The 22,205-nt window shown below is 34.3% G+C and overlaps 3 protein-coding genes across 4 annotated transcripts; all 3 read right to left on the reverse strand.

The window, feature by feature from the left end:
- Nucleotides 1-578: 578 nt before the first annotated feature.
- On the reverse strand, nucleotides 579-5,538 carry LOC123193061 (50S ribosomal protein L4-like). 2 transcript variants are annotated; one of them, XM_044605845.1, is made up of 8 exons: nucleotides 5,230-5,538; nucleotides 5,085-5,128; nucleotides 4,612-4,738; nucleotides 2,879-3,027; nucleotides 2,412-2,519; nucleotides 2,187-2,306; nucleotides 1,524-1,697; nucleotides 579-988 (listed from the first exon to the last, which is right to left on the reverse strand). In XM_044605845.1, the coding sequence occupies exons 1-8, from the start codon at nucleotides 5,336-5,338 to the stop codon at nucleotides 887-889; spliced, it is 933 nt and encodes a 310-aa protein (XP_044461780.1). In that variant the 5' UTR covers nucleotides 5,339-5,538; the 3' UTR covers nucleotides 579-886. The 2 variants fall into 2 exon arrangements, with proteins under 2 accessions (XP_044461780.1, XP_044461781.1); XM_044605846.1 differs by lacking the exon at nucleotides 1,524-1,697.
- An 853-nt stretch (nucleotides 5,539-6,391) lies between these two features.
- Nucleotides 6,392-12,002, reverse strand: LOC123193453 (homeobox protein SBH1-like). The gene is made up of 4 exons (XM_044606455.1): nucleotides 10,835-12,002; nucleotides 10,272-10,524; nucleotides 7,209-7,456; nucleotides 6,392-6,795 (listed from the first exon to the last, which is right to left on the reverse strand). The coding sequence occupies exons 1-4, from the start codon at nucleotides 11,216-11,218 to the stop codon at nucleotides 6,592-6,594; spliced, it is 1,089 nt and encodes a 362-aa protein (XP_044462390.1). The 5' UTR covers nucleotides 11,219-12,002; the 3' UTR covers nucleotides 6,392-6,591.
- Nucleotides 12,003-18,131: 6,129 nt separating this feature from the next.
- LOC123192530 (plant UBX domain-containing protein 3-like) lies at nucleotides 18,132-21,079 on the reverse strand. Its single transcript, XM_044605114.1, is given in 5 exon segments — nucleotides 18,132-18,627; nucleotides 18,860-18,955; nucleotides 19,231-19,373; nucleotides 19,376-19,488; nucleotides 20,882-21,079. Coding segments are annotated over 5 exon segments (879 nt in total). The 5' UTR covers nucleotides 21,031-21,079; the 3' UTR covers nucleotides 18,132-18,249.
- Between the last annotated feature and the right edge of the window lie 1,126 nt (nucleotides 21,080-22,205).

The raw sequence follows: 22,205 nt of genomic DNA on the forward strand, positions 1-22,205 counted from the left end.
AATTTCAAATGTTATTATCCCTATTTGTTAACTATCCCTTCATGTGTTACTCAAACTCAATTCAAATTCAAGATCAAGTCACCTTGAAAAAGAAACAGGATAAGAAGAAGAAGAAAACCCAATATAGAACTCCAATGCAACAAAGTTAGAGACTTCAAACTTAAGCCAAACTATCAAACTAAAGGTTCAATCTGAATTTAATTTGTTCAAACTAAACATGAATTTGAAACCGAACAAGCTCTAATCCACCCGAAGTGTGTATGAATGAAGATAAAACTCCAGTTTATAAATGAAATTGAAAATATCTTCATTTCACATCTGCTTTTGAGCCATTTACAGCAGGGTGTGCCAAGAACAACCCAGGAATATGAGCTGCAGCGACAGAATTGAGTGGTCATGAATACTAACATTGTGAAGTTATTCCCAAAGTCCAACCAAAGCTGAGTTTTCAGATAATTGATAACCAGGAAGATTAGCCACCAGTTCTGAGACAAGCCACATCTCATGTTTCAGTTACTTGGGAGTAAAGAGGAAAATCCTAAAAGCCACAACAAATCCTTTATGCTGAAGAACACGGATGAAGGAAAATGATGATTTGGTCTTGTCTATGATATGGCATTTCATGTTTGGGATTCAAACTGAATTTAACTACAAAATTTATGGTGAAGCCTCAAAAACACAAGAAAATTGACACAGTAAAACGGTTATCTTGTGAGGCATCTGGATATTTTAACCGAAATGCCAGATACAAATTATTCTGTTCCTGTTTGAAAATTAATGGGAGTGTGCATCCGCTCAACAATCTTGTTCACAGCATCACAGGGCATTACCAATGTGTCAGGCAGCAGAATCCTGTAGACATTCACTCCCTGATTCCTGTTCGGACTCATCGATTAATGGGAGTGTGCATCCGCTCGACAATCCTGTTCACAGCATCACGGGACATCACCAATGTGTCATGCAGCAGGATGCTGTAAACATTCAATCCCTGCAAAAGCATTGATATGAAACATGCTTCAGATTTGAAGTGGAAACCAACTAGGGGATATTCAAGAACATTAAGTTTTCAAGCAAGGCCATGGACACATTTACCACATTTCAGAGCATAAGAAATATTTCGGATTCAAGAAGTCTTTTTGTGACAGGGAAAACTTTGGATGCAAAATCAATAAAGAAAACATATTTGGGACGTATTTCGCCTTCAAATGTTTATTGAAAATATTATGATGTGAATTCTTATAAACAAATTAGTTTTAATTTTGGGGCAAATCAAGTTGATTTTACTATAATTTTCAATGGGAATCAGAGAATACTTTAAAAAGTTCAATGAAACGGAAAAAGAGCCATATTTTATCATATCACAAAAGAGGGCCCTCAAGATATTTGTCATGTATATGGGGCCAATAAGCCGCCAAACCACCTGTATGAGCATATCAATTCTCCACTTCCAGACCAATTATATATATTGTCCGTATGTATGCATATGTATAAACAAAGCATAAGGATCAGATTGTGTAACTTACAATTGATGGAAGTACGTTGATATAATGTAAATTTTGGGTAGCCAACTTCAGCTTTTCATTGATTGGGCCACCATCAACCAGCAAAACTTTCTTTGTATTTTCCATTTGCTTGTAATAATTCACAATATTCTTGGTTTTATGTGTTGGAACCTCTAAATTGTCAAAAACCATAAGCTGTTCACTAGTGCAACATCTCCTAGTTAGGTTTCATAAATCAATAAGAACCAAAAGCAATACAAGCAAAAGTAAAAAAAATGCAGAGAACAGCAGAAGTTATGGCCGAAAAATAAGTAATGACAGAACACCACAAGCAAAACACAGTCAGTGAGACACACACACCAAAGAATAGGGATGATAAAATACAGAGGACGGTATAGGGCATAATCATAGTTTGAGTACTCAAGTCTATATAACAATTATTGAATTTTCTGGGTCTATTGCAATGCCAGCTATTTTTGCTCTTACTCAGCCTAAGGACTCCTCCGTACAAAGATCAATGGGCAAAAACACGGTTAAAACAGTTGAGGTGGTTAATTTCAGCACCATACTCCAGAAAACATTCCAAATCATAGAAATTTGAATAAGCTAGAAACAGAATCTATCAAAGTGTTTGTGCATTGATGTGTGTGTCCATGTGTGCGATTGAAAGACACAGAGACTTGCCTTCCCTTCTGCTGCTCGAGCAGAAAGAGCAATCTTCAATCCTAGACGCCGCACCTTTTTGTTCAATTTAAAAGCATGGCTTCGTGGCTTAGGGCCATGCATGGTAGCACCACCCCTGAACTGTTACCCATCCATATATTTCTTAAGGTCCAAAGGTATACATCTCACTAATACGGTAGCACTGAAAATTTGAAGTCAAGAAACTCAAGCATGAAAATGCATTACCTGGGGACCACGCAATGTTCCATGCCTAGCTCGACCAGTACCCTTTTGCCGCCAAGGCTTTCTCCCAGTTCCGCTGACCTCACTAATAGTTTTTGTTGAATGTGTTCCCTGTTAAACAGCCAATCAGTACATCATGCTGTCCATTTATTCTACATTAATCCCTGACAACTTAAACTTGAATTTGACTATATAGTATGCATGTATATATTTCTGACACCCTTACCCTTGCTATTCCACTAATTTGAGAAGATGAATAACTATACTGTACTGAGAAAAGTTATGAAAAAATGTAGGAGAAAAGAGAAAGATGCAAAATTCTTCGAGTATTAAATTGCAAAAATATCAAATAGCTGACAATATTGCTTAGAAAATTATATTTACTTATCACCAGATGCATAGATTTTTTTTCCATAAATAGCACTCACTAATTAAATGCTTTGGGTACCTCAACATCGATTAAGCACTACCTGTTGTCTTTTTGCTAGCTGCCACCGTACAACACGATGAATGATGTCCTTCCTGATAGGCACATCAAAAACATCACCAGCCAAGACCATGAAGCCCTTGTCTTCATTAAGGAAGCTTGTCACTGGTATTACCAGATCCTGACAAAGTCCTGCATTATGATAAATTCCATTAATTAAACACTCATGCATAACATGCACGCTAAACGCATTGAACAGCAATTTGTTTACTTCCTTTCTTTTTTTTCGGTAAGTAACAATTTGCTTATTTCACACATTCAAAGATTATGACACCATAAAGGATAGAGTGAAAGATAAAAGATAAAGAATCACAACATAGCTCTTTAAGTCAATAAATATAAAATAAAAAAAATGTCCTTCATGTCAAGCAAGCCTAATACAAAAAATATTAAATTTCATTGGAATTTGGCAAAAGAACATAGCTATAGTCATTTGTTACTGAAAAAGGCATAACATTGTCAGTAGGTGAATCCACCAAACAAACAGAGGACTTCAATTATTCAAGACATAACGATTAGATTTTTCAAGAACAAGCATCTCAACATAACCATCAAATCTAATCTGGACAGAAATAGTGAATAAAGAATTGGTGGTAGTGCTCGTTACCATTCCAAGTGCAAGCTCACACTTTATCATCCTAATAAAATAAGTGTAAAAAAAAAAAATGAGATCACAAGAGAAAGAAAACAGTCCAAATTTTCATTCATTCGGAATTGTACAATCCAATGCAATCAGGGTTGTAATTATAGAGATCCAAACCACTAGGCTATGCACTTCATGAAGTATCGTCAATGATAAAAAGAAAATGTTTAAAGAACTTTGAGACTGCACCTGCCAAGTTACTTTTCTATTTCTCAATAAACCTCAGTGCATGCAACAAAATTCATTAAGAAATCTTTAATGGTTGATGATGGCTTGTTCAACTGGGTGGCCTGAGGGTCTCTAGAAATAGAACTTCCACGACACGGTAATCATACAATTTCAATGCACAAAAACTTGTGTATGAGCTGATTTTGATTTTAAAAAAGAAAAGGCTAGGCCTATTATGAACAAGGTAAGATTGGATAAAAATTAGTAAGAACTGAAATTGCTAAATTAGGGAATAAGCATCAAGTCCAATAGCATAGGAGAAGGAGGACTGCTAGTGTGGCACTAGTGGCCCAGTTAAAAGGGAAAAATGGTAAAAAAGTGTGTTCTTAGAATTAATACATGTAACAAACTTTTTAAAAATTTTCCTCCAAGGTCTTATGCACTATGTAAGGAAGAATGTCAGTGTAAAATGTATTCTAATCATATTCATAAATAAATACCTTTTCAACTGGAACATTCTTGCCACATCAGCGATCCTCCTTTCCCTATGCTAATGGACTTCATTTTTATGTCCTCACTTCTTACTAAGTTTTGCCAACCTTAACCAGCTCACAATTTAATGTTTGATGATAGTTTGATGATAATTTGATGAATTGACTGGCCTAAAGGGCTCTAGAATCACATCTTGCATCTTATTGTAATCATGCAATCTGAATGCATGGGACCTTATGCTACCACTTTTCCTTATAAATAAATAAAATACATAACACAATGATATAAGTGATTGAATTAATTTTGTTATTGTCACATTTCATATTCACAGCTAATAAGAGACCACAAATTTACAAGCTTTTGGCTACCGCATTTACATAAATCATACAACTACATTCCAACTGCAGACATACCTATGGTACGATCCGGTGTTAGCACAGTCTTCTTGGACAGCAAATCGGAGGGAAAACCACCATCACTCGAGTCAGGAGTCAAAATAGTTGTTGAGAGCTTTCGGCAAGCAAGTAAAAATGACCCACCCTACATTCAAGAACAACAATAATGAGTTTGTTCATAATATAATCACCAAAAAACCAAAAAAAAACAAAAAACAGAGAATAAAGAAAACATGAGAAATACAAGCATGAACACAATGAGACCCTACAACAAGCAACAACTTCATTAACCTCAATAAACAGACTCAAAATAAAAACTTTGACTGAAAAAGGGCTACCTTTGAAGTAACTGAGTTATCCTCAGATAAAACACCATGAGAAACATTGAGAAATATAAGAATCAACACAATAAGACTCTACACAACAAGCAACAACTTCAATAACCTCAATAAACAGACCCAAAATAAAAACTTTAGCTGAAAAAGGGCTACCTTTGAAGTAAATGATTTACACCCAGATGAAACACCATAAGAATCTGTAAGAAAAGAACGTAGAAGTAAAAAGATTTACGAATTCAAAAATGAAACGATTTCAGAACCCGGATAAGTAATAAATAAACAAACAAAAATAATATACCACAGGGAGTGGGAGAGAAATGATTGGCGACTCTCGAAAAATTGCAGCGATTAAACGCAGAAAAAGAGCCAAAACGACGTAAAAGCCTTCTAGAAACAGACAGCGCCATGGAAATTGCCAAGCTTTTATTTGATATGTAACGATGAACACTCAATTAGTTTCTTACGTAATCAAGAAAGAAAAAAAGGGAGTTGGGCAGAGTTGTTGATGCCGTGATCGAAATCTGGGCGTTGATTGTCTTGTATCTCCGCCGGAGAGGTGATTCAGTGATGCAAGCAGACAATGAGGATACGCGAATGAAGTCAATCAAGGTCCCAGAGCCAAAACCCCTCTTTTAAAAATTAACCCAAAAGTAAAACCCTCTTAGTATTTAAAAATAACCCAATTCCCCGTAGCTTTTGAAATATAACCCATACAATGATTGGAGACGGAAAGGCTACTTTAATGTTTTATTAGGTCATTCTCATTAATATTAAGCTATTTACGAATAAAAATGAATATAAGGTTGAATTCAATCCTAACTACTTTAGACTCAAATTTGAATCAATTAAATTTTAATTAAAGATTTGAACTTATTTTTATAAAATAAATCACATTCCGATTGATCTATATATTCAATTTTAACTAGTTCAAACCGAACCTAAAAAAAATATATTTCAAACCAAGTTCAACTCCCAATTTATCAATATGACATTCTCTAGACTTTATTCAAACACAATCCAAATCAAATATTACCCCAAATGGTTGAATACATTATTAGATTTAGTAATATAATAATTAGTATCTAATATTTACCATTTATATCCTAAAATATATCAAAATTAATACAATATTATAGGTGAATCATATAATTTGATTTAAATTTTGGAAATGATCAATACATCATCATCCACTATTCAAGCAAAGTCTCTAACCCATACTTAGAACTTGATTTGAACTAAGTTTGAAATCATCGGATTCAATTCGAATCTAACCCTAATCACAAAACAAAACTATCTGCTTCAAGCATATATAAAGAGACTTCAATAATAAAAAAAATACACATTGTTGATACTAAGTTATCACAGGATAATTTTAGATAATTTGAGGCAAAACCTTGAACCATTAATCAAACTCAACACCAGTTTTAAGCTCTCTACATTACCCAAAGGAGAGAAGATCATGAACAAGCTAGCAAACTAATTTAATTTAGCAGTCAATTTATATGGAATAGCATCCAAATGCATGCATGCAGCTGCATGCACATGATAAGATTACATCGCTGTTTGCCAACATACATATATAGTATTGGGCTTATATATATTTAAAATATTACTTTAACACAATATAATTAATAAGATGAGCTCCAAATTATCAGCTTATTCAAAGCAGTGCAGGAGAGAGATCCATCGGAAACTGGTTGCCCATAACATTATCCATGTAATAGTGAGAGTGAGGAGCATCCATTACCACAAACTGCATATCTTCCGAAGGCTTCCAATGTCGTTTCCGTTGATTAATAAACCAGTTGTTTATTTGCTTCTGATCCAGGCCGGTTGACTCTGCAAGGGCCAGCTTCTGAGATTCCTGTTACATGGTCAATCACCGTACATACAAAATGATTATAGGAGTTTAAATAAGTTCAAAGAAACACTGCATTACAAGCTGAGTTCAGGGGTAGCTGGATAGAAACAGTAGAAAGCTCAGTTTGTTATCACATAAAATTATGGAAAAGCCATTTCTCCACCTTGGATAGTCATTGTTCCTGACCGAGGGCATGCGGCAAGGCACATAGCATATGTAAAATATCGATATAACTCTTAAAAGTTTATATTGATCTCCCTATATTTCATTATTTCTTCATTAATCTTTTTAAATTATTCAACCTGGAGCTCCCTTAGTTTCATTTTTAAGTCTAACACTAGCTTCTATTCAGCACTTTTAAAGGGGGTAAAAAAAGGCCTTTCACGATGAACAAGAGGCAAGGCAGATATAGATACCGATGGGTAAGGCCATTTGTAATGTCTGCTCCACCAATCAAGCAATTGTTGTCTGGCTTCTTTAGGCAGCTTCCCTTTTTTCCTCTTCTTCATGAACTCCTGCTTGAGGCTACCTAAGTATCCACTGTACCTGCGCAGAAGCTGGCCTTTCAATTCTTGGTCTTCAGCTTGGGGATCTATGAAGTGATCATTATTCACATCAAACTCTTCCTCAGATGAACCATTCCTATCAAAAGCCTCAGTTCGAGCTGATAGCAGCATGAAACAGCAGAAAATCAGCTCATGCAAATGAAACAATATAAAATCTAACATATCTGAATACTAAACACACATTATCATGAAAACTAACGAAAAAAAGAATTTATCACTACAGATGGTTTTCAGCAGTAGTCTCACACAAGATTGTGAAATACTCCTGCAAATACTAAAAGTTGTGTCTTAAAACCAAGACCAGACTGACCAGTTGAATCAGTTTGCCCAAACCCGATGGTCAGTCTAGTCTGAGTTAATTTTTAAACTGATATTAAACATTGGACTGTATATGAATCATACCAAGCCACAATTTTGTTTGGCTATACATTGTTCTAGTTTTTATTTAATAGAACACTGTGTTTCGATCTTGAATTATAACAACAATGTTGATGTCCTGGTCCGACCACCAAGCAAACAACAATAGGCTTGGATTGGCCCCTTCACAAGGTTAAGGCCGGTTCGGATATGAAAACGTTAACTAAAAGTGAATATCTTGTATACTTCTAATGTATAATTAGACTCATGACACTACATCACAACCTAGCCCTATGCAAGAAAAGATTTCTTGAATCCACCACAACCTAAATAATATTAAGAAGTATCCTGATCTCTATCATTGCAGCAAAAGGAGAATGTGGTTCAGCTATATCCTCCAGAACCTAAATATAAAATATTTGAACATTATTTGTTGGGAATTTGCATATCCAATTCTTGATCCTTCCCAAATATATAAGAGCTTAATAAAAAGAATTGACCTGATTGAAGCCGTAAGCAATAAACATAACCATATTGTTCATATGATGGGGCTGTTTTGAATAGATCTTACTACATACATACTCAGTTTTACAATCGATGATGAAGTAGTGACATTGATTCTATTATAGAAAAACATTCTAAGAATGTTGATTAATCTTCTGTATCTTTCTTTCTAATGAATAACATAACTGCCCAACGTCTAGAATGGATTTCCTGTCACATAAAAAAATTTTCTAATCATCCCATGCACTTTGTAGTAGAAGAAATTATTTAGTATCAACTCGAATGGAAGATGAATGATAACGAAAATTGAATCATATATGAGACAAACAGCAAATGCATCATCACATGGCAGAATTTTAATTCAACACAAATATATCCTCTTCGAATATACTTATAATTAGTTTGACAGCGACATGCTGCCTCAACAACTGCAACACATTCTAAGATAATCTGTGGATATCTAGCTAGAAAGATAAAAGCTTTCTTTTGACAACTTAAGGGTTGGAACACGATCAGTTAAAAAATTTATGCAGACAAGTTCTCAAGAAATAGCCAGAAGGAGGTACCCAACTCCTGAAAATTGTAGATGGACACATGTATAGCAGCAACAATGGGGTATTGTTCTGCACAACGTTTTTATTAATATAATATAGAAAAATGCATCAGCATAATAAACTTTGATTTTTTAATGCCAATGGAAAATATAATAATGTTTCACTTATAAGTCACTTTCACATGTTCCCATTAACACACTCCTTATAACCTAAAACAACTGTATTTAGATGTGAATTAAGAAGTTAGTGAGAATCAGGAGACTATTTATACACATGGCTAGTCACAACTACTGACAAATTTTGTATTAAAATAAGATAAAAATATTTTTAATAAGCCCTAACATCATGCAAGTTAATAAAAATGTGCTATAATGCATGAAATTTCAAGTGTTGGTTAACTATATATAGAGCAAGACCATGTGCACTAACAATAAATATAAATTCGTGTTGTCGATGACTTATTACCATTTAGTTGGGCAATCGTTTAACACATAAATTAGTACTAATTGCTACTGTACATAGTTTTATTGTTATATATATTAGCATCAAAAGAGCTATGTTTTAGTATTTTTCCCGCTGCTCAGAGTAACGCCATTACCAAGAGCAAGTATATGCTTATGACTTGATCAAAAGATGATGTTCTTGCTTCCAAATCTTAAAATATATTTCAACTTAGTTCTATTCCTCTAGAATTGATCCATGTGTCTCCACACTTGCATATATTTTTGGTGCTCACGCTCCATAACTTAAACACTCAAGTTCAGCAATATCCTGAAACAGCACTTTAATTAGAGACCTAAAATCCTTTAATCAAGTTATAAGTATAATCATATGTGAATGTTGTCCAGACTTGTTTCTTACCACTCCTGAAACCTTTTCATACATTTACTGGCCTTGAGAAACGTTTTTCTTCAGTATCTCCGAATTGAAGATACACTATTTTGAAGAGAATAAAATTAATAATGAATATTGAAATCCATCTTCCAGTCCTGAATTAACATTAAATAGCTAGCTAGGGATAGTAGTAGTACTAGTGACAAGCTATTTTTCTTCTATTCTGAAAAGTGTACAATAAATTTGTCAATATCTAAGAATACTGAAGAAAGAATCACAAGAAAATAATAAGTTAACCCTTGAAACACACAAACACCGAGAAGAATCAGAGAAGGAATATGTTCCACTCTCCATATTGGTAGTGAAGAATTAATGCAATCGCCTGTATGGGTGCCCTGGCATCTAAAACAGTTGCATACCAGTAAAAATACATAGCAAAAAATTATAACAAAGCAAAAGAAGAAGGATTCACAGCACATGAAGAGTTAAAATGAGAGCAAAACTAGGTAACTGCACTTTGGGAACTAACATAAATGATCTTGGAAACACACATGCATGAATAATTGTCTTTATAAGAAAAAAAAAAAGATAAATTAATTAGGCAAACCTAAGACTGTTGGAATACCTAACAATGGAAGAGAAATGAGAGAGATGGTGTTTTTACCAGAATTTGAAGAAGAAGAAGAAACAGTTAGGGCTTTGAATTGACACTCGACCCTTTGGAGGAATTGCATGGCTTCTTTGAAAGGTTTAGAGAGCTCTTGTTCATACTTTGTAAGCATCTCGCAGTAGGCCTCCATGAACTGATCGAGTGCTGGATCTTCACCAAGAGAGGCCGTGCCAGTACCGGGGCCAATCGATGCTGCAGAAGCGCAAGCTTCTTCTAGTCTTGCCACCACTTCAGGTGGAGCTCCCACCTACATGTTTTGTTCCACCATCAGAAATTAATAATCTTCGCGATAAAGAAAAAGTTAAAAAAAAGACTAAGACTCATGTCTCCATCATAATACACAAAAAGGTTTTGACCTCTTTGTCTCGAAACTTAGATACTTATAAAGAAAAGTAACAACAAAGCATATGACTACGAATTCGATGGGCTACTGGAATGAAGACCTTCGTATTTTTATATTATAAACTGAAGCAAACATGAAATATCTGTCGTTGATGTGAATGTGTGTGCAAGAGAAACAAGTTTTGAGGTGGTGGGTGTTTCGATTCTCCTTGAACCTTCTGGCAGTTGGCATAGGCAGCCAAAAGACGGTGGTAGTGAGGATGAGCCATGATCTTAGCCTTGACTGAGGAAGAAGACGAAGATGAGGTGCCATCGTTGGTGTCCATGAAATAACAGCCTGTGTTTCTGTTGTTATTGTCAAGAATCAGTGAAGAGCCACTACTGGTATTGCGGTTTTGAGTTTGATTGTTGGTACAAGGCAAGGGAAGAAATAGGGTATTTGAGTCTGCATCAGGTTGATGGTGATGGTGATGATGATGATGCTGTTGATGAGAAGAATTCATGAGAGGCATCATCATCATCATCATAGGACATAGTCCATTACTGTTGTCTCCCAAAGCCATCATACAAGAAGTGCTATTAGAACCACCCTCCTCCATTATCTCTCTCTCTCTCTCTGTATCACTCACACTATCTTATCTTTTTTAGTTGGCTTTGGCTTTGCTATATACCAATAACATTAACCATATCCTTCTCTCTGTCTCTCTCTCTCCTACGCAATCTTTTTTTCTTTTTTGCTCGCAAGATTGTTCTATCTCCAGTCTCTCCCGAGATTTATGCTACAACAATCAGCCTTTTTACAGAAATCCTAAATAGTGATAGTAGTAGAAGTAGTAGTCTGTGTGTTATATTTATGAAGCTTTGTGAGTTTTACTTTCCTGGCTTCTCTGTCAAAGCCTGCTCAGGTTTCCTTTGGAAAATGGGTGTTCATCTTTCTGGTGATTAACCACATTAACTCCAACTTCTTCTTCTACTTCTCTCTCTTTCTTTAGAGAACGACAGAGTTAATACAGCAGAGAGCGCACGCGGGGTAGACACAGAGAGATAAAGAGAAAAATCTTATCTTTGAGAGGCAAAGCTTTACCTTCCCAATGAAAACTCTCTGCCTCTTTATTTCTTGCACTGGAACTGATGCACTGCCATTACTGGCAAAAGAAGAGAAATTAAAAAAAGATTTTTCGGAGCATAATTTTGTAGAGAACAAAACTACCGAAGGAGAGAGAAATGAAATGAACGATCAAATCGAGGAAGAGCCAAAAACTCTTACTGGTGTGATAGATAGATAGGTGGAAGAAGGAAAGTTTTTTTTGTCACGAAACCTCTCTCCTCCTCCTTCTCCTCCTCCTCCTCTCTCTCTCTCTCTCTCTCTCTCTCTCTCTCTCAAATGTGTAAACTCCTTTTTACTCTATTGGCGTTGATTGCAATCTGTCCACTCATTTTAATATTCGCACTTATTTTGTCCGCTTTCATTTCCATGGCCACAAAACGCCATGCTTGCCCCCTACCAGTTGCTTATACACCATACGAAAATAAATTTCTTTTTGTGTTAACGATATACGGTACCTAACACGATAACATGGCAAAAACCCTTTTGGCTTGTGATAAAATGAAGGCGTTGTAAACAGTGAAAACAATGTTTGGAGGTGTTGAACTATCAAAGCAATAAACTTTTTTTTTAATGAGAAGGAATTTTCGAATTTTTCTTTAATTTGAATAAACCAAACTTATAGGTATTCTTATACAAGAGTACAAATTTTTTATATTTTTTAATTATTAAACAAATATAGTTAGATTGTTTATTTTATTTTATTTTAATATTAAAGTAATTTTTTAGTATTTTTAATAAAAATAATGAAAATTGAATACTATTTATAGCTATTAATTTGGTAGGAAAGAGTGTAATTTATTCTTTTCAACAAAAAAAATTTTAAAACCTAATAAAAATTTTAATCTTTTCAATAAGATAAAAGCGAAGTAAACTTCTTTTGCGTTAACAATATATGATACATATGATAGAATGGCCAAAACCCTTTTGCCTTGTGGTAAAATGGAGGCATTTTAAATGCATACAGACACAGTAGGAACATGTGCAATAGGCTGGAGAAAGACTGAGATTGCGAAAATGAAACTCGCCGTGAAGATTTCGTAGTTGGATTATATTTGGTGATCTAGTAACTTTTTATTATGGCACTGACAGAGATCTTTTCCTAAGACACTTATACAGAATGAATTTTGTTCTTCCTTCGGTCTCTCTTCTCTCTTTCTCATTATTAGTCTCAGACTCAGTCATAGTAGCATCTAATCAGTAATTATTTACCAAAGTAGAAGTGGGGTTTCAGATTCAGCTAAAATTAAAAAGCTGGTAAAGCAAGTGGGACAGTCCGAATGTCTCTTCTCTTCACACACAGCCACTCTCTCTTCTCTCTCTCTCTCTTCTTCTACCTCTACTCTGTAATGACACAGATCTTTTTTATTTCTATTTTCTCGTGATAAAGCTTTTATTCTTCTGTGAAGAACGAGTGAAAACAGCTCCACTTTAGCTGAACAAATTCTCTCTTTTCCTTTGTCCCTCTGCATACCCAATCCTCTAACAACAAATATGTCATATATAGAGCATAATTTTCATTGTTCAATTTATTCCACCCTACTTCTCTATTGTCACGCCTGCGGGACCCGACTTTGATTGATTTAAAGAAACAGAAAGAAGTCTGCAAAATTTGACACTTACAATATCAGTCGAAAGCTTCATGGATCGAAAAATCACCATGGCCATGACCCGGTTCCTTCTCACAGTATTTATACTACTATAGATTTACTATTCACTTGTTCTTGTATATTTAATTGTTTTATCCTCGGGGTGTTTGGTTAGAGTTTTTTAAGATTATCTTGATAATCTATCTTTTATTCCCTTATTTGGTTTGTCAATAATAAAATATTACAGTAATATTCTATTACCAATACTGATGTGACAGATAATATAGATAGTAATCTGATTATCACTTTTACCTTAGGTATTTAAAGATTACTGAGGTAATTTTTAGTTTATTATAATTATATTATTATTTATTAATTTTTTGAGATAAAAATAAATTTATTTTTAATTAATATGACAAATAATATAAAAAATATTTAAAAATAATTATATTTAAGGACATTTAAGTAAAATAATTTACTAGAACCAAACACAATAATTATTTATATCTATCAAATTTTATCAAACATAGTAATCATTTATACTCAGTAATCTTCTAAGTAATCTATCTTCAAGGTAATATTTTTATTTTGGTAATAAAACATTATCCAAATCAAACGCCCAGTATTCAAAGAATTATTTATCATTTAAAGGTCTAGAAAGTGTTATACCTAGTATAATACCACATATGTGATTGTATTTTTTTATTTGCTTCCTGCCTGATTTCATCAACAACAATCCCACATCATATATATATATATATATATATATATATATGTGTGTGTGTGTGTGTGTGTGTGTGTGTGAGAATTTTTAACTGCAATAGAAAGCCACGGCATTCTGATTTCAATATTCTCAAATTTTCTAGTTCTATTATGATTTGACTTGTGCATGGTTTTATGCCCTTTGCTGCAAGCTAACTATACACCAATTTCCCAATAAATTGTTAGTTTCTATGGTTTCTCAGCTTGAGTACGTTCTTTTGATTCATGATTCAACCTTCAAATTTAACTCTATCAATTTGTCTCTCCATCTACCTTGCAAATTAATTTGTTTACTGTTTGCCAATCTAATTTCCTATTTTAGCCTTTCATTTCACAAATCCCAAACTTTAGTAAAAGGGTAATTGGCACAACTCAATTAGGTTCACATATTTTCCACAAGCATTACATGCACATATGATATAGTCGAAACCCAAATGACTCAAATTAAATTTGACTTAAATTTAAATTTATATTTATTCAGATAAATTAACCTGAAACTTTAATTTGACACTTTAACTCAGAATTTAAGATTCGTAAATGATTTTTCGTCAAAATACTCATTTTCTTATTCTTGTTCAGATGACTGATATTATTTATTTTTTGGGGGGCCTCAAATTAAATTCATATGTCAATCACTTCACATTCAATACGAACTCAAAGGACATTCAAACCGGATTCTTTTATGGTCCAGAAGGAGATTTAGGATTTGACAACCATTAACAAGAATTAAATGAAGAAAAGGGTTTAACGTAGGGTTAATAATATTTTAATCTTTTGAGGAGTGATGACAGTTTGATTAGAAACTGGGGGGCCAGTGTGTTGCTTGTAGCACTAGCATTAGGGTTAGGGTTTCAAAGAAAGAGAGGGAGGCGTATAATGAAATACAGGTACGCGAATCCGTCAAAACATATCGCGTAAGAATAAAAAGAAAAGGAAGCAAAAAAAGTAAATCGAGAAACGTCAGTAGCAGTGGCAGCGGCAGCGGCAGTGGCAGCTGTGGCGAGTGGGGAGGGAAATTAGGAAGACTCGCTAGGCCAATTCAAGCTAACCTTTTTTTTGTTTTTTCTGATTCACTTTACGTCACTTCCATCAACAGTTGCATGATAGATCAGACATAAAGAAAGAAGAGGGTAAAGAGCAGAAGAACAGCTTGCAATTGCTAGCTGCAGCCCGCAACTGCTACACATACATACACGCACGCTTTTGTGTCATGGGTCTCACGCAATAAATTCAAGACTTGAAATCAGTCTTTAGTGTGGATCCGCTAGAACTCGGTATGGTATTCAATCAGAAAGACTAAAAATTTAAGTTGTAATAACTACACCTCCATTTGAGAGATTCATTAAAAGGTCGATTACAAATTCATCTAATTCAACAATTTTTTTAACTTTTATAATGATTTTTTTTATAAATCTTTGATGAGTCATTTTCTTCTCCTATATTATCTAAAAAATTTATCATCTGTTTAAATTGAAATATTTAGATTTTGATTAATCTTAAATTAACTCTTTTTTTTAATTTAAACTTGCCCTAACCCCACCCATCATCTTACCTAATTTGTTTCAAAGTGGGCGCTCTCCCTCATCCATTTTTGCTACCCTTAAAGATTATGAGTGGAACAAGAATATATATAATATGTCATCCCACTTTCAACAAAGATCATTCATAGCTAACTATATCTTTGTATATGACTTTTGATTTGATTCATATCAAGTATGAATAAAGTTTCATTTGAGATCCATTTGAAATTAAATAAATCAATTTAAAATCGGTTTAAAATTAGCATACTAATATTTGAATTTGATCCAATTAATTCAAATATAAATATTTGGATTGATTCATTTATAAAAATAAGATCAATTATTGACTTTGAATGAACTCACCTCATTCAATATAAACTCAAATACAAATTTGAATAACTCAAATCAAATCCAATCTTAATTAAAACATTGATCACATTTATATCACTAAAAATATTATCTATCTTTATTTGATTCTTTCACATAACACTTAGTTCTTAAAGCTTCAATATATAATTGGCATGCTTGTTGGGGTAATGCATGTACTAAATGTGCTTAATATAATTAGTACTAACTAAGATTGGCTTTATGATCCTAATAAGGTAATTGATTACATCCCTTCTTGTTTGTTTTCAATGATAAAGTCAAGGAGGCAAACCATGCTGTTAAAAGCATTAAAGTTTAAATTAGATTAAACAGTAAAAATAATATAGTTTAAAGTATCATTGATTAGTAGAGGTCCACGCATGCAAAGATGATTATGATCAAATCATGGAGTCAACTTCTAGTTTGGCTTATAATGAATACTCAACGAGATGTTGATGGAACTTTGAATAATTAAAAATCCTGATTAATATATAAATTTGGTTTAAATTAAGCTAAAACAATTTATTTAAATTGATACAAATATCATTAAAGAAAAATTAACGTTTTGATCTAAATTTAATTCGTTGGAATTAAATTTAGATTTGAGTATAAAGCAACTCAAATAAAATCTGTCCATGCTTCCCAATCGAGTCACCACCGTGGAAATAATTAGCTGGCATTTGGCAAACACTAGCTCCAAGTGGCTGTCACATAATTGATGTTTCACAAATTTGATTCACCAAGTTGCTACAAATTAAATAAAGAAAAGGAAATAGCTATAGCTAGCTAGCTAGCTAGCATTTCAAAAGTGGCTATGCTCCCTTGACAAGATCTTTCTTTATAAAAATGTACTTCAAATAGTCCGAAATTGGGTATGAAATTCCACCCATCTATCTACCTATCTATCTATCTATCTATCTAGTTTCATGACTTGGATTGTAATTGATTTATTGTAAGCCTTTTCATGTGACGCTTGCCAAGCACACTAGCAATATTATTGAGGTTGAGGGTCCCTTCATAAACCCACCAATTGCAATTGCAAATTACAATCGATCCCGCGAATTAAATTGTAGCACTAATATATATTTTAGTTTCATTTGGCCGACATGCTGCTTTATTTTAGTGCTATCCATGGCACCTTCAATGGTAGCACTAATATATAAGAGTGATCAAAATACTTGAACTGAAACCATATATTTTTCTGAAACAAGTCTATTCCAATTTGAGAATCGAGCAAATAGGTTTAAGGAGGAATCTATCCGTACAAGTTCCGGTTATAGCCACCAAACCCTAAAAACCAATTTTGTTTCCTACAAAGTTAGGGTGGATATATGAAATATATGAGTCAGTATCATGAACATTGTAACCATTTATAGTCTAAGCCTCAATATATATTGAATACAAGAAACAGAATGAAATCTTGAAGCACTAGGATAAAGGGGAAGGAAAGATCAATCACCATATCAGCAACAAAAGTAAAAAGCATCCAGAAAAGCCAACAGAATATTGCAGCCAAGCGTTTGAAATCTTCAAGCAAGAAGAGGAAGGCGACAGACAGATCAATCACCACGAGAGCAACAAAGTAAGAAGCATCCACTAAAAAACCAACCGAATCAAGAGACCAATTTAACTAGGATGACCAATTTAAATCATGATCCTTCCAGTAGTAGAGTTTCAGAATAAGTCGATCACTATTAGATGGAGTCATGGAGTTCATATTATTATAACACAAATTAACTCTAGCTTTTTAACTCCAATTCACCCACAATAAAGAATGTTGTACCATGCTTTTATACATGATTAGTGCTGGATTTGATCTAGGTCAAACTCAAACAATAGTTAATTCAAGATTGATTTGAATCTAAACAAATAAGTTAAAATCCAAGCCAAATATAACTCAAATTTTCAGAACGGTTCAAACTTAGCTCATTTTACTAAAACAAACTCAATCATTTACTCAAATTGAACTAGTTTTATTTGAGATTGAATTTCAACCTGAATTAGTCAACAAGTCCAATCCAACCCTATATATCATTTTAAGCTAGATTCTTTTCCTTTTGTATATAATCTTCATTATTCAGCTATGATTTTTATATAGTCAGTTTCTTGAATAATAAAAATGGGAAATATTTTTGCCTATAATACACATTGATTTTTCTAATTACATAAATAAATTAAAATTATAAACATGTTATAAATTATTTTGTTATGTTTTTTTTCAATAGGTTAAGACCATATCCAAATCCCAGTGTGCATGTATACAAGTGACCGGAGAGCACGGAGCTTGATTAAAATTTCTGGATAACCACAGAATTGGCAAGGCCAGCCTGCTTTATTGTCTGAGAACGGTCCGTAAGTACTTTAGGGGGGAATCCCGTCATCTGCAGCTGATAATTTCTTGCATTTGCAGGTCTAGATGCATCAATGTGAGCATGAATGTCATTGATTGTATGGTGGAGATTGAATTGTGCTACCATGCGGGTTCCATCACCCAACCTGATCTGAATTGATGTTGATGGTAGGTTGTCATCCACAACCAGACCTGCAGAATGGGCTTGAGCAGTGTCAGGAGTGGAACCAACAGTTGGTTCTGGTGCTGTTGGAGTACTGGTACTACCTAAAGTTCTTCCCACGCCCTGAAATGGAACATGATGCTTCTCCCGTTCCTGACAGAAAACAAATGTATCGAATGATGGCGAATTCAGAGACTCAAATATAAATCCAGAAATTAAAAAACTTCCATTTCAAAAAGATGAAATATAACATGATATACTTTTGGAGAAGAAATAACCATTCAACAGAATATCATGGCCGGGACACCATGTTACCCAAAAACCACATATTTCCATCCCCAGCATGTGTAATTTCAGTTAAAAGCAATGGAAGTTAGACACTTACAGGGCACTTCTCATCCTTCTTTATCAGATTGACATGAACTGAAGACCTTCTATCCACGGGTTCTAGCTCTTTTGGACACTCAGACTTTCTGATGCTCTACAAAGAAACACAAAACCTCATGAACCAATATCATTCGCCAAGGATACAAATCCACTCAATGGGGAGAAAGAAAGTAGAAAATGTACACAAAGTGACAAATCTATAGAGTAGCAGAAGAATCTACACAAGTGCAGAATGGGGAAGATAAGAATAAAAATTGAACAATTAATACTTCTCATAAATATTTTCATAGTAACAATAAACCACCACACAAAACGATATTACTATCCTCCCCTCTTCTGCTATATAGCAATCAACTTAATTGCCGTTACCTCTAAGAAAGATGCATTTTCAGGATCATTCAACCTCCTCAAAGGGCCATCATTTACAGTAAAACCATTGGTCCAGAAAACAATGTTGTGAATGAGAGGCTCAGGCTGCTTAGGTGCAGATGGTACACTTTCCCCTGAGATGAAGATGGATGAAGATGTTCAAGAGGTCCTTCAACAGCTCCCAGTTCTCTAGCTTGATTGAAAATAGCATCAACATCATTCAGATTACCCTTTGAAGGATCTTGAACAAGCATACCACTGCAAAAGTTACAATCACAAATGTTAGCCACCCATTAAAAATTACAGTACACGAATCAAATGGTTATACTTCCAAACCAAATAAACAAAATGATCAACAAAATAGCAGATCAAACTTGGTATAAATTTAATCAACATATCACGGAAAAAGTTGGAAATATGTCAGCTGCAACAGAAAATAGAATATTCTATAAGACAATGCCCTTACAAATGGCTGTACAAGAAATCAGTCAACATGCAGTTGTATGCATACCTGTAGGGGAAAATTATGGAGAATAGAGATGTATTAAATTTGCCAATTATTAACTTAAAGCATGTCACAATCACAAAATTAAGGGAAATACATGTTTGTCATTTGCTAAAGATTTTCATCTATACATTCAGTCTAATGGGGAAAATAGGTCAATTAAAGATATCCAGAATCATCCAGTTGGAGCAATTTCTTTTATCCTGAAACATAGTGCCTCAACAGAATATCCAGAGGAAAGTGTGTTCAGTGCTCCATAATTCATGTTGGCGACATGCATTGTAGCATATTAATATATCATGAAATTATGAGCAAATTGTCAGATAAGACAGCCATTGCACAGAAAAAACACAAGTGCCAGGTTGTGAAGCACTGCCGGTTTATGGTTGAATCATTTCAACATTTGAAATGTAATCAAATCACCCCTAAACAATTATTGTATAATCTGCCCACAATCACAAACCATAAATTGGATAACTCCACTTTTAACTCTCTCAATAAAGCCTTTGTAAAACTCCAGGAGAAAAGTACAACCCATAATTATTATAAAACAAACTCTTAACCCTTCTCATCCACTAGAATTTAGACAAAACTCAATAACTACATCAAATTGTTTACTTCCACAGCTCAACAAAAATCAGCAATTCTTCCAACTTAATACCAGGTCATGGTTAAGTATGAGGTTTGAATCTTGACAATTCCATTGAGAAAATATAAAACCTATTAACTATTCAACTAATAACGTCGAATTTCCAGACTTAATGTCCTCCAAGCACATGATGAATTGAACTTAATAACATGGTTTCTTCAAAAGCAAAGCTAGAGCTACCATATGGTTGGCTCTAATACTTCTCGTAACATAAACTTATGCAAGTCACATAGCTAAGTTTTTCCTTTTAATTTTTTTTTCCATAAAATTTTCGAACTCAGATGTTGAAGTTCTTAAAAGCTTAATTCAAAGCAATAAAATTTTTAACACTGAAAATCATTCTTTTTCCCAATAACATTATCAACCGAACATACTACATATGATATCATAAACAACAAGTAATATTGATTAAAAAAAAAGAAGGCTAAAACACGGTCAATATGAGCCAAATATGCATTAAATACACAAAAAACAAGATAGAGGCTGAGGAAGCGGACTTCTTTTCACCACCAGTGTAGAATTCTTGAGGACCATCGAAGTCCGAATCTGAATCAGGTCCTGTCCTCCGGTTCAGATCGGAGAGAGTTCGTATGCCGCCGGTACGGCTACTAGATGGCGTCGTAGGTTTCTTGTCACGTGATGCCATGGAGCCGAACAAGAACAAATAGAGAAATGATTCTTAGATGGCCAAACGACTATGTCCCACCCAAGGTTTGATGTTTTCTCAAAAGTCCCCCCTTTAACTATGGAAACACCAAATACCCACTCATGACCGGTTAGATTTAACCAAACCCTAACGCCTAAAAATTTTATCTCTTTTTGCCCCCCTAAATTTTAAAAACTGAAATTTTCCCCCGGCCTAAGTTTTAAAAAATGGCAGTTTCACCCTAGGGTTTGGTTTTGAAATCTCCGACGACCTCTCCGGCTCCGTTGCCGACGGCCGCTCCCTCCCGAAGCAACCTCTCCTTCCGACGACCTCTTTCCTCCCATTTGGAGGTCCGATCGAAGCCCGGAGACGCCGTAGGAGACGAAAAACTTCGTCGGGAAGACGAAGTTCTTCGTCTTCAGGAGGGAGCGGCCGTCGGCAACGGAGCCGGAGAGGTCGCCGGAGATTTCAAAACCAAACCCTAGGGTGAAACTGTGATTTTTTAAAACTTAGGCGGGGAAAAATTTTAGTTTTTAAAGTTTAGGGGGGTAAAATTAGATTCTATTTTAATTTATTTTTAATATTATAGCAAAAATGACGATTTTACCCCTACCACCGTTAGGTTTTGGTTAAATCTAACCGGTCATGGGTGGATGTTTGGTGTTTCCATAGTTAAAGGGGGGACTTTTGAGAAAACGCTAAACCTTGGGTGGGAAATAGTCGTTTGGCCTTCTTAGATTTTAAATATATTATATTTTTATGCGTTATTTATTTTACGTGTGACTAAGGTTGGATTCAAATCGAATCAAATTTGAACTCAATTTAATTTACATATAACTGAGCTTGAGTTCAAATTCGAGTTCGTCGAACTCGTAAAAGCTAAGTTTAAACTCGATTCGACTCATTTTTTATTATTAAAACAACATTGTTTTAATACATATTAGTCAAAATAACGTTATTTTGTATCAAAATTTTTAATTAAAAAATCTTACAAGTAACTCAAACTCAAGCTTGAACTTGACCGAGCTCGATTAGGACTAGCTCATTTTAGGCTCGTTTGAACTTGAACTCGAATGGGTTCAATAGTTTAAACTCGATTCAAACAGATCCGATTTAAATTCAACCCTACGTGTGACATTAAAGATGCTCCTACCCAGTGCTTTAATTTTCGGATT

Source organism: Mangifera indica, chromosome 12 (assembly GCF_011075055.1).
Source record: "Mangifera indica cultivar Alphonso chromosome 12, CATAS_Mindica_2.1, whole genome shotgun sequence".
Taxonomy (NCBI): domain Eukaryota; kingdom Viridiplantae; phylum Streptophyta; class Magnoliopsida; order Sapindales; family Anacardiaceae; genus Mangifera; species Mangifera indica.